This window comes from Aedes aegypti, chromosome 2, assembly GCF_002204515.2.
Source record: "Aedes aegypti strain LVP_AGWG chromosome 2, AaegL5.0 Primary Assembly, whole genome shotgun sequence".
NCBI classification, from domain to species: Eukaryota; Metazoa; Arthropoda; class Insecta; order Diptera; family Culicidae; genus Aedes; species Aedes aegypti.
The window spans coordinates 271,897,428-271,909,518 of NC_035108.1; the positions used below are offsets into that span (position 1 = coordinate 271,897,428).

The 12,091-nt window shown below is 35.2% G+C and overlaps 1 protein-coding gene across 8 annotated transcripts in view; it reads right to left on the minus strand.

Annotated features, from left to right (window-relative positions):
* The window catches only part of LOC5569675 (insulin receptor substrate 1-B), a 665,066-nt gene that overhangs the window by 24,562 nt on the left and 628,413 nt on the right, over positions 1–12,091 (minus strand). Inside the window, exon 6 of one of the 8 annotated variants that reach the window (XM_021845093.1) lies at positions 6,600–7,559. The exons of 6 other annotated variants lie outside the window; for them this stretch is intronic. In XM_021845093.1, the coding sequence (XP_021700785.1) occupies positions 6,600–7,559 (960 nt within the window). Of the gene's footprint in view, positions 1–6,374; positions 7,560–12,091 lie in introns of all 8 variants that reach the window. One more of the 8 variants, XM_021845090.1, reaches the window with a different exon arrangement.

The window sequence follows — 12,091 nt, forward strand, 5'->3', positions numbered from 1 at the left end:
CATCTCTTTTCAAAATTGCTTCGGGGATCCCCTAAGAAGTCGTCAAGGTCCCCTAGGGGTCCGCAGACCACCAAATAGAAAACCCTGTTTTAGAATTTGCGTCAGGAGTTCCTTGAGCACTCCAATACTTCTACTACCTGTAATTTCCACAAGGATTATGGTTTTTTTTTTTGGCTAATCCTTCCACTGATTTCCCCAGTTGTTAGGAGATATTCCAAAATTTCCAAAGAGAAATAAAAGAATAATTCAACAGTTTTAGACGAAATTCGTTCAGGAATTTCTTTGCTTGTTTTTTGAGTTATCCTTCCAGGATTTTTCATCCTTCAAGGATTTCACATTATAGTGACCATAACAATCAAACTACAAACATCTTAAGTTAGAATGCCAATATTTGTTCAGGTCCTCTATAAAATCGACCTGTGATTCCTCATGAAGTTCCTCCAGAATTTTGTCTAGGTATTGAAGATTTGATCAAAAAATTACTCCTGCAGTTCTTCCAAACCACTTTTCGAGAGTTTTTTCAAATAAAATTCACACCAGCTAAAACTACAGTAAATATTCCAGCAATTCTTCCGATCATTCCTATGCAAATTTCTTCAGGGATTCCGTCCGATAATTTTCAAGGAATTACTGGCAGGATATTATCCAGAGATTCGATTGATTTTTTTTATTTTCAATCGTCTACGAAATCCCCAAAAACTTTCTCAAAAGTCCAGGAGTTCTTTCAGAGAACCATAAGAGAGTTCATTAAGGATCACTTTAAAACAAGTTTCACAAGATTTTATTTTACGATTTTCCACTGAAATATCTAATGGATTAAAAAAAATCAATAATAACTTCTGAAAAAAATGCTTGATCATTCCCTAGAGATATCCCTGCAAAAATAAACGGACTGAGAAAATTCTTTGGAGACATCCATGATTTTTTTTTAAACTATCTGGAATACTTCTACTACCTGTAATTTCCACAAGGATTATGGTTTTTTTTTTGGCTAATCCTTCCACTGATTTCCCCAGTTGTTAGGAGATATTCCAAAATTTCCAAAGAGAAATAAAAGAATAATTCAACAGTTTTAGACGAAATTCGTTCAGGAATTTCTTTGCTTGTTTTTTGAGTTATCCTTCCAGGATTTTTCATCCTTCAAGGATTTCACATTATAGTGACCATAACAATCAAACTACAAACATCTTAAGTTAGAATGCCAATATTTGTTCAGGTCCTCTATAAAATCGACCTGTGATTCCTCATGAAGTTCCTCCAGAATTTTGTCTAGGTATTGAAGATTTGATCAAAAAATTACTCCTGCAGTTCTTCCAAACCACTTTTCGAGAGTTTTTTCAAATAAAATTCACACCAGCTAAAACTACAGTAAATATTCCAGCAATTCTTCCGATCATTCCTATGCAAATTTCTTCAGGGATTCCGTCCGATAATTTTCAAGGAATTACTGGCAGGATATTATCCAGAGATTCGATTGATTTTTTTTATTTTCAATCGTCTACGAAATCCCCAAAAACTTTCTCAAAAGTCCAGGAGTTCTTTCAGAGAACCATAAGAGAGTTCATTAAGGATCACTTTAAAACAAGTTTCACAAGATTTTATTTTACGATTTTCCACTGAAATATCTAATGGATTAAAAAAAATCAATAATAACTTCTGAAAAAAATGCTTGATCATTCCCTAGAGATATCCCTGCAAAAATAAACGGACTGAGAAAATTCTTTGGAGACATCCATGATTTTTTTTTAAACTATCTGGAATAATTCACAGAGCTGGTAGACAATCACTTTCTCGTGACTTGGTCACTCTTTTCGACATGGGCACTAAAAAGTCAGTATTTTCAAAAAAAAAAAAAAAAAAAAAAGAGATCACTAAAGTGACTATTTTTGTAATCTGTTGATAATTAAATATAAAGCTGAAGTCATGAAGTTGTTATTGCAAAGAAAATCAAAGTGTCGAGCAAGTTCGGGACTCCTTTTCTAATTTGTTGAAGAATTCAGATGAATTTTTCGAAGGCATTTCCATCGGAAAATATAAAAAAAAATCTTGCGGAAATTTTGGAGAAGATTCTATCTAAGCTTATAAATCGGGTTTGAGTTAAATTTTCTGGCCAAATTATTTGTATAAGTTTTGGCAGAAACCAGCACCAATAACTGACAGACTTGCTAAATACATTACTAGTGACCTTTCTGCATTAATCTACCTATAGCCGCAGCAATTTTAACCTACCTTTTGAAATGTCCTCATCAAAACTCCTCCGGAAGATAATCCAGAGATGCTTAGGACTAACAACCAAAAAATTCAAAGATTTTGTCAGAAACTCGTCCAGGTCTTCAAAAGCCAATACTGCCCATAATTGCATATGTGTAACTTTCGACAAAAGTAGACACACGCTATGTCTAAACCAGCAGATTATGCAAATCTAATGTACCTCGGATTTTTTTCCGCTAGTGTTCAGTATTTGGGTTATGTTTTCATAATCGGAAGATTTTAAAATATTCCATCAGTGAAATTTTGATTTTTTCCACTTTTTAACTATTTTTTCATGTAAAGACTATGAAAATCAATGAAAATTACGTTTTACTACACATTTCAGCCCATACAAAATGTATGGGAAAAATTTCACCGATGGAATATTCTAAAACCTACCGATTATGAAAATATAACCCAAATACTGAACTCTAGTGGAAAAAAATCCGAGGTACATTCGATTTGCATAATCTGCTGGTTTAGACATAGCGTGAGACATTGAGTAGATAGAATACCAACTGTGAATTTCATGCCAGTATGGGAAGAAACTAGAATTTCTAAAAATTACCAAGTACTCAAAAATGCTTATTTGACGTTGAAATTTTGCACAGCTCATATCGTATTATTGGGTTAATAGTCAGAAAATAATTCAGACAGAAATTTCTTTGATATTACATTGCGAGGTTCATGTTTAGTATCATTGTAACTGTTATGCAACTACAATTACCAATATGAAATAACAACTTGGTATTTTTTTATTGAATTTTCTAGAACAATCTCACAGATTTCAGTAAGTTGATCGAAAGTGTTTATCATTCGATAACTCTCCATGGTTTTTACTCTTAATTGTCATATGTGACAAATAGGTATGTAGTTATGGGCAGAATACTAATTTTGCTACTAATCATTTAAAAAATTACAGGATCTTTTCATAATGGAAATTTCCTTGACTCCTCTGGGCATAGAGTATCGTTGTACCTGCCACACGATATACGAATGCAAAAATGGCAACTTTGGCAAAGAAAGCTCTCAGTTAAAAACTGTGGAAGTGCTCATTGAACACTAAGCTGAGAAGCAGGCTCTGTCCCAGTGAGGACGTAATGCCAAGAAGAAGTGACGATTCCAATCGTTTACTGTTTGCTTTATAACATAAAGTAGGCATTAGGCATTTTCTGGGACGTATAACAGATAAAACATAATGTTACGAATAGTCTCTGAGTGGCTTGATGTTTTTTCTATAATTCGTTTATTAAAACGTTTAGTTAAAAGGTAGGGAGTCGATGCTGGTTATGGACCCTTCGCTTATTATGGACCCCCTTCTGAAAAACGTAAAATTAACACTCAAAGCAACCTTATTCCAATGAAAATCCACCGGGTGAACTTCGATTGCATTGTTAGTCAGCAGTTTCAGGCAAAATATTTGGTTTGTGACGCATGAATACAGATATTTGAACAGTTTTGTAAATTAAATCACACAAGAGGGTCCATAATACGCATTTCCAGGTGGGTCCATAACAGGCACGTCGGCAGCGAGCTTGATTACATGGGAATCAAATGGAGGGTCCATAATAGGAAACGCCAAATTTATAAACATTCCTATTATGGACCCCGGGAGGGTCCATAATAGGCATTCGGACAACAGTTTTCCAAATGCATGTTTCGCTAGAAAAATCGAATGATTTTGTATGTTTCATAGGCGTACTATGAAGTAAAAACATTGAACTTGTTGTTAAACTCCACTAAACGTATATGCGTCTGAGATATCATTGCGGAAAAGCATCGAGAATGAATTTCAGCTACTAAGGGGTCCATTACTAGCATTGAAACCCTAGATATTTTAAGTGCGCATGGAAACATTTTCTAATGACTTATGCACAACTTAATCTAATTTAGTTTGTCTAGAATTCGTCAAAAATCAATTATGTTCTGGAATTGCTGTTTATATGGAAGAAATGGTTTAACTTTACAGAAATGCTGCTACGATTTAGCCTGAGTTTCTATTTTTTCAGTTTTTTTTTCAGTAAATTCTCATCAACGATTTTTAAAAAAATCCGCCGCTATCGATTTTTTTCAATCGATTTATTCTACAGCTTTGTTAAAAATGCTTCGAATAGTTCATTGTGTTATTCTATTTCGAAATCTTCGATGAATTTTGGCCAATGAGTTTTTCATGAGCAGGAATTTCGCTAAACATTCAGTCGGAAAATTATTGATAGAATGTTTAGCGAAACAGGAATTTCGCTAAGCATTCTATCAAGAATTTTCAGAGTGTTGAACTAGCTGTAAGTTAAAAAATACTAAAATAAAAAAAAACTATCAAAAATTTGTTTTCCGTAGTCCATGTGTTTGAGTTTACGAGTTTCCTTCCCACTGAAATTATTTTAAATATTTATAATTTAAAGCTATACCTTTACTCCAACGCGCAATTTTTTTTTTACTATTTGTGGCAATTAAGTCTTATCCTGGAGAGATAATTGTTAAGTAGTATTAGTTCTTTAGATTCTAAATTGAGTAATGTTCACATCGAACAAAATAAATGAATTAATTAGGAATTATTAATTAATTAATTAAGAAATTTAAATATTCTAGTCATTTTTATGACTCATACTTGTTGTTTTGAAGTCAGTTTTCAGGTCACTATTTTAATCATTTTGGTCACTAAAATCACTATTATTTAACTGTCTGACCCACACCAGCCTTGAATTTATGAAGGAATCTTAGAAAGAATCTCTGGAATCCTTCCTAAGGATATGCTTAGATAAATTTCATGTTTAGATCTTAAGAAAATCATGCGCGACAATTTTGTGGGAAATTCTACAAAATGCCTAGAGAAAAGAAAATACTGAATGAATTCTCAGAGAATTTCTTAGGAACCTTGTTGGAAGTTTTGAGAAAACGGTGGTAGAATCATTTAATAATTTCCTGGAGAATCTTTGTGGGAGTTACTGATGAAATCACTGAGGTATGTTCTGTGCTTATCCTTAGTAAAAAACAGGTTAAGTTCTTGACGGTAAAACAAAATCCTTAGAGAATTCGTAAAAATCACAAAATGAACTACTGAAAACATATTTGGGTTTCATTTTGTAATTTGTTCGAAGCAATTTTTGCAAATTCCCTAAATTAACAATAATACTTACAATAAAACATTATACAGTCAACTCTCCATAACTCGGTAATGAAAGGACCTTCAAGCTAGAGGGTATCGAGTTACACAACACAAAACCAGTGCAACTGCGATCCAAGGAACCATCGAGGTAGTCAAGAAAATAAAATTTTACTATGGTTCTCTAACTTGATTTCAAGATACAGAATATCGTGTAAGGGAGAATTTACTGTAGTTTTATATCTTCTGATTACTATTAGGTTTCTTCTTGTTTTCTTAGCTTCCATTTGTCTCTCTTTCTAAGAGATTTTGTCGCTACCAATCCTGGAATTCTGGAAAAATGCACTCACTCATATTAAAGTTGTACAGTTTAACTCAAAGTAGTAAACTGAGCATTACACACTTTTCATTATCAACTCTCTCGCCAATAGTTATTCTCGTTAATTCTTCTTATTTCTGACGCTATATCCCAGCTGGAACACTGCTCCTCAGCTTAGAGTTCTTATGAGCACTTTCGAAGTTATTAACTGAGAGCTATATTTGCCGATTTCATTTTTACATGTGTACATCGTGTGGCAGGTACGACGATAATTTATGCCCAGGAAAGTCGAGAAAATTTCCAATCCGAAAATATCGTTGACCGGTGGAATTCAGTAGTTGATGCCATAACATCATTTTTACATTTCGATGCATGTAGAAATCCCAACTAAAACACCCATTATCAAACATAAAATACACATCCAAACTCACAACATTTACGTTCACTCCATAGCAGATAAAACAACTATATCTATTGCCAAACGAACTCTACGCACACAAATTCTAATTCTGCGCTGCTGTACCATTTTTGTTCAAATTAGAATGATCCCTAAGAAATCAAAAAAGTGTTGCATTCAATCTACATTTCCGTGCATTCTTAAGATATAATGTGTGTTTTTACAAAAAAGAATAACTAAAAGTGTGTGTAAATTATACTAAAGTAAAAGTGTATATGAACTCAAAAGGATAATAATATACATACTCCGCCTGGATTTGGTACTGTTACGACCGCTACGGCGCCTCAGCGAACCTGGCGGAGAAGTGCCCCCTTTCGGTAGCGTGCCTCCACTGCCAGTGCTACTACAGTAAGCGTGGATGGCGGTACCATTTCCGGTTCCCGTTGTTGTGCTACCGTGCAAATTGCTACCAGTGCTATTACTACCACTACTACTACTGCTGCTGATGTTGCCCGTGCCATTATTGTTACCTCCGGTGGCGGTGGCCATTTTCAAAGCGGCCAGTTTGCTGTTATTGGCAGTTTGAATTTGCGAACTCCGCAGTAGCCGACTGATGAACTGAAGATTAGGTGCCACATTTGCCAGGTCCTTTTCCTCCTGGGAACCACCAGCTGTCGTCGATGGTTGGTGGCTGCTGGGAGCGGAAGTGGGCTTTTTCATATTCATCGGGAGGTACTTTTGATCTTCGATTATGCTCTCCATCGAGCTGCGAGATAACGTCGTCGCGATTGCAGAATGATTGCTATCAGTGCCTTCGAACAAGTGATTGTTGTAATAATGCTGCTGATCCGGAGGAGAACTTGACGGCAGGTACGAGCATGATTTATTCATATTTTCATAGTCCTGTTGACGAGTGGACCCAGCTGCCGCCATGGACGATGACGATGAAGGCGACGAGGAATGGGCAGCGCTGCCATGCAAGGGACATAAATTATAATGACTTGTTCTGGTGCTGTTGCCGACAACAATGATCGGTAGGGCTCCACTGGATGGACAGGTGCATTTGAGCGAAGCAATCGATAAACTGGATGATTGCTGATGTTTGCGATTACCGATGCTCGATAGCTGATTATGCTGTGTTTGCTGGCCACCGCCGGAATGGGGATGCAGAAAGGTTCCATTGTATGTAACACGTATTGCACTTTCCTCCGTTAACGGCAGGGACCGGGTCCGATGGTGAACCGGTTGAATCGAACGATCGACCACAATTCCACCCGTGGCATTCTTGCCAAAGAAACCGCCTCCGCCGGATAGGGGACCGTTAGAACTAGGATTGCTACTAACATTGCTACTACTGCCTACAATGCTCTGGGAGGACTTTTGCTTTGCCATGTGGGCAGCTGTGCTATTATGATGGGGGGAATGGCTTAGCATGGGGGTGGCGCTTGGTAATGATAAAGCTCTCTGATGGAATATCACTGCGGATGTAACTGCGGATAAGAGAAAAAAAGAAAGAAAAAACGGAAAACGAAACAAACAAACAAAACATCACAGTGACATCACTCGACGGGACACATTTTTGAATAGAGGTAGTGGAGGGTGGAGAAAAGAACAGAAACAAACCATTGGGCCGCGGGCTCAATGGGGGGCGGGTGAGGGATGTGAGAAAAGCAGGGCAGAGCAGGAAAATTATTCAAACAGAAATGCCGAGAAAATTGGTAACCATTATAGGAGACGGTCTCTGGTCATCGGGAGAGAAACGGCGTACATACGAGTACTTTTCGGTAGTAGGTCTTTGAAGAGGATGTCCAATCGGGTCCAATTATTTTGTCATCGGTAGTCGTGGTAGTAAACATATAATGTTATACTTCTGTTGTCTGATAATCTGAGAGCTTACTAGTCTTTAAGGCTATTTTATCTGACTCTTCACGAGTGTTTCTCTCTTGTCCAAGTAGTTGAACTTGAACTTCGTGCTTCTCTAACGTCTCCGACATGTTTAGCCTCCAAAAATCACTTAGTTTTAGATATTTTTTAGAACTTGTGCATTGGCTTTCTATCTGGTTTCGGGGTAAAATTGTTACTTTCAAATACAACTGTTTAACATATTTCCTCTAACAACCAATGCTTTAGACTACAAAATGGGACGAAATGCACATTTTATTATAATGGTCATATCGCGCTGTGTTTTATTTTCTCGATTTCATGCGCTTTTTAAATAGCGCCCAAACCGTTGATTTTAGCGATATAGTTTCATCGGAGAAGTTTCTTGGTATATTAAAGCGCAACTTTTGACGAAAAAAGTTTTTTGATCAATCCACCTAGCAGTGAGATAGAAAAACTATTTTTTCAAAACATTCAGATAGCCATATGGTGTCTTCGGCAAAGTTGTAGTATTGGCGATTTGAAACAACTTTGTCCAAGACACGATTTTTCTATCTCTTATACTTTTTGAGATTTATGCCGTTGTATGTGAATGGCCCCCCAAAATCATATTTTGTATCATAACTTTTTTCCAAGATATTTAACATTTTTTTTGTGTTTTCTACAAAGTTGTTTGTCATAGAAAAACCCGTGTTTTTGCTGAACATATCATCACCCGATCTTTTGAAGTAACAAAGTTATTCATGAATTACTCTTTTTTCAAGGGGTAGTTCAGGCCTTTATAACTGGCTTCGGCGCAAAATGGCGCAGACAACTCTTACAAATCATGAAAGTACCATATCTCCCTTTTCGGAATTTGATAAAAACTTTTGTCTATAAGCGTCTTTGCATGGGTTTTTATTATCAAACAAATAAGCCTTATTAAAACGAATTCGACTGATAATTCTTTTACTTTAAGAGATAGAGAGGTGCGATGTTCAAAAAAAAAAACGCGTGTTTTAGGATGTTTAACAACATTGTAGAAGACATGAAAAATGTTGAAAATTTAAGTAAAAAGTTATGAACAAAAATGATTTTAAACGAGTTTTTTTGATACAAATTTGTGTGGTTTATAATAAAAAATCGTAACTCTTTTACAAGATTTTTAACATTTTTCATGTCTTTTACAAAGTTGTTAGACATCTTAAAACGCGTATTTTTGCTGAACATCGCACCTCTCAATCTCTTAAAGTAAAGAATTATCAGTCGAATTCGTCTTAATAAGGCTTATTTGTTTGATAATAAAAACCCATGCAAAGACGCTTATAGACAAAAGTTTCAAAATGAAGAAGCTGTATTTTAGTTCTAAATAATATTATCTGCATTAAACCATCACCTTGAAAAACTGTCACACTTTCAATGTTTATAATCTTGTAATGATGATTTTCGAGTTATAGTTGTACCTTTATGCTACAACTATAGCTCGAAAATCATTATTTCAAGATTGGAAGTATATTGTACAGTAATATAACGCGAAAAACTAAATAAATCTAAATACATTTGTTTTTTTCCCGTAACGCTTTAATGATGTGAGTTTCTAAACAGTATTTCTAAAAATAAAAATAAATAAATGTACATAGGATTGGTGTAACAATAGCCGCATAGCTAAGAACAAACATTCGTATATAATCAAAAAATCGAAAAATAAAGCCAGCGGCATTATTTTTACATCATCTGAAAGCTTTTTATCTTGGTTTTGTAAAAAAAATATGAAAACTATGAAAACTAATATTTTTGTGTTTATTATTGGAATACTAAAGTATCACTATTCCTAATTTCTGTTAATATAGTAGCACTAGATTCACGGCGTAGACAAAACACAGATCAAAACCGTATTTCTACAAATCTTTTATATTTTTTCCTAAAAAGGGTGGATCAAAAACATTCGATTGATGTAAAAAAGTTCTTAATTCATCAATTGATAAAAAAAAGTTTCTCTTAGTAACTCTTTTAGAAAATTTATTCGCTCTCATCAATACATTGCGATAAATTGACTTAATATCAATTTAAAACAACATTGCTGCCAAAATTTCATAAACAATCGCACTTCATTACTTATTAGCGTTGCAATTTTAATCGCACTGGATGGTATTTGTATTTATTTCGTGTAAATAATCGATAATCCATAATTAGTTCACTTTTATGGAGAATGCCAGGAACACTATTGCCATAATTGGTACAAACAAAGATAACAATTTAAAAACATTTTTTTAGAAGCTTCGAGTCAAATTAATACTAAAACTGTTTATAAAATCTATTTCGCCAGACTTCAAACTAGTAATTGTCATCAACAAGCCATGCTTACGATTTAGAAACGCGGCTGAAATCGGATTTTCATACATACTGTTGACATATTCCATCCATGCATAGAAAAAATCTTATTCTATTACTTCGAAACGGTTGAAACTTAGAGTGTATGTAAGAGGGTAGTTTCATTGTAATTATCTTATGTAATAAAAGACATATACGTGTTTCAAAGAATGTATCCAGTTCAACTTGGGAGATCCTTACAATGCACAAGCACAAAATTATGGACATTAAAGCAAAATAGTAAAACTCTGGAAAGTAAGGTGTAGTTGTTTTGGTATTTCTTTCCATTCTAGTCCAACGTTAATTGTAACTTATCAATAAAGTTTAAAAATCGTTCGTCACGGTCTGTGGTCGTGTGTGAATGATTACCAATTTCTCAACAATTTCAAAACGGTTAGTCACACTCGTCTGTAATCTACTCCCCTGTTGAATTTATTTGAGCCCGTTTTGAAACGTATCGTACACATCGGATTAAAAAAAAAACTTTGGAACAACGATAAAACCGAAAAAGTCGATAGGAAGCAGTTTGAATATATTTATCTCATTTTCTATGCGGTTAGTCACGTGTCGACATTAAGCTTCATCAAACCATTCCCGGGCGGGTGTAGAGAATCGATGATGAACGGGCAACTGGTATGATATTGATCAGGATTAGAAGAACGTAAAAGTACACAAGATATACTCGAAACAAACAAGGATAGGGAGAGAGAGAATCAAGCAGTGAGAATAATAAAATACAACGCTTTTATATGGAGAAACTGAATACTGTATACAGGAATAGAGGTGATTGGGGAAGGTGGGAAAAATGTTGTATCTGATAACGAGACGATGAAAGGCAGCATCTATGTATGTACATCCATTTTGCATACGATTATCACCGACTCCCCGTGTAAGTAGTATGTGTCCACTGTATTACCGTTGTCGCATTACAGATAATCGAGGGACGACGAGTCGGATGTAGTCGATTGGTGCGTGTGGCAACAATGTTGTAATTCAGGTTTTTGATTAAACAGTCGGCTCGGGATTGTTACACGGACGTTTTGCAGCTGTTTTCAGTCATGGGTGAAGGTGCTGATAGCTTTACGCATTGATTTGCAATCGATCCATACTATCTACGATCCGGTACTAGGTAGTTACTCAGCTAAGGTGATTATTAGTGGCTAAGGTGAATTATACTCTAGACCTACTGCTACATTGTGTTAATTGTGGTGCTTCTCGTACAAGTGGTGTTTTACATTAGTGACATTACCAATACAATCATTTAATATCAGTGAGCTGGTCCTCACTGGAATTATCGGATATCATTAAAGGTATCTCAAAGAAAATCCATTATAGTGATTTTTTATCTTAATAAATAGTTGTATGAGCTCCATTGGGTTTGAAGATTTTGTACTAAATCAGTATAAGATGCTGCTTACATATATAACTAATGTAAGGTTTTTATTCAAATTCCTAATGTAAGGTTTTATTCAAATTCCCATAAAGTATTGAACAAGAATTAACAACCGCTGGTTTTGTGTAGTAATGTTTTATCTACAACTCAATACAAAAAAAAAACATTTAGGCGTATCAATCGCGAGACCAAAACTGGACTAATTCGAAAACGAAACGACTGCCCCAACAGGTGGTACCGGAAGCAACAATCGGAGTGAATTTGAGCTGGATACATTTTAATCCGTTTTTTTACGACTGTAATCCCATCCCGTCGTAAATGCCAGCACTGTAAATTTAAAAATTATAAATTCATCACTTGTTTCGGCTCGCAAACACTTTACGATTGAGGCATCACGGG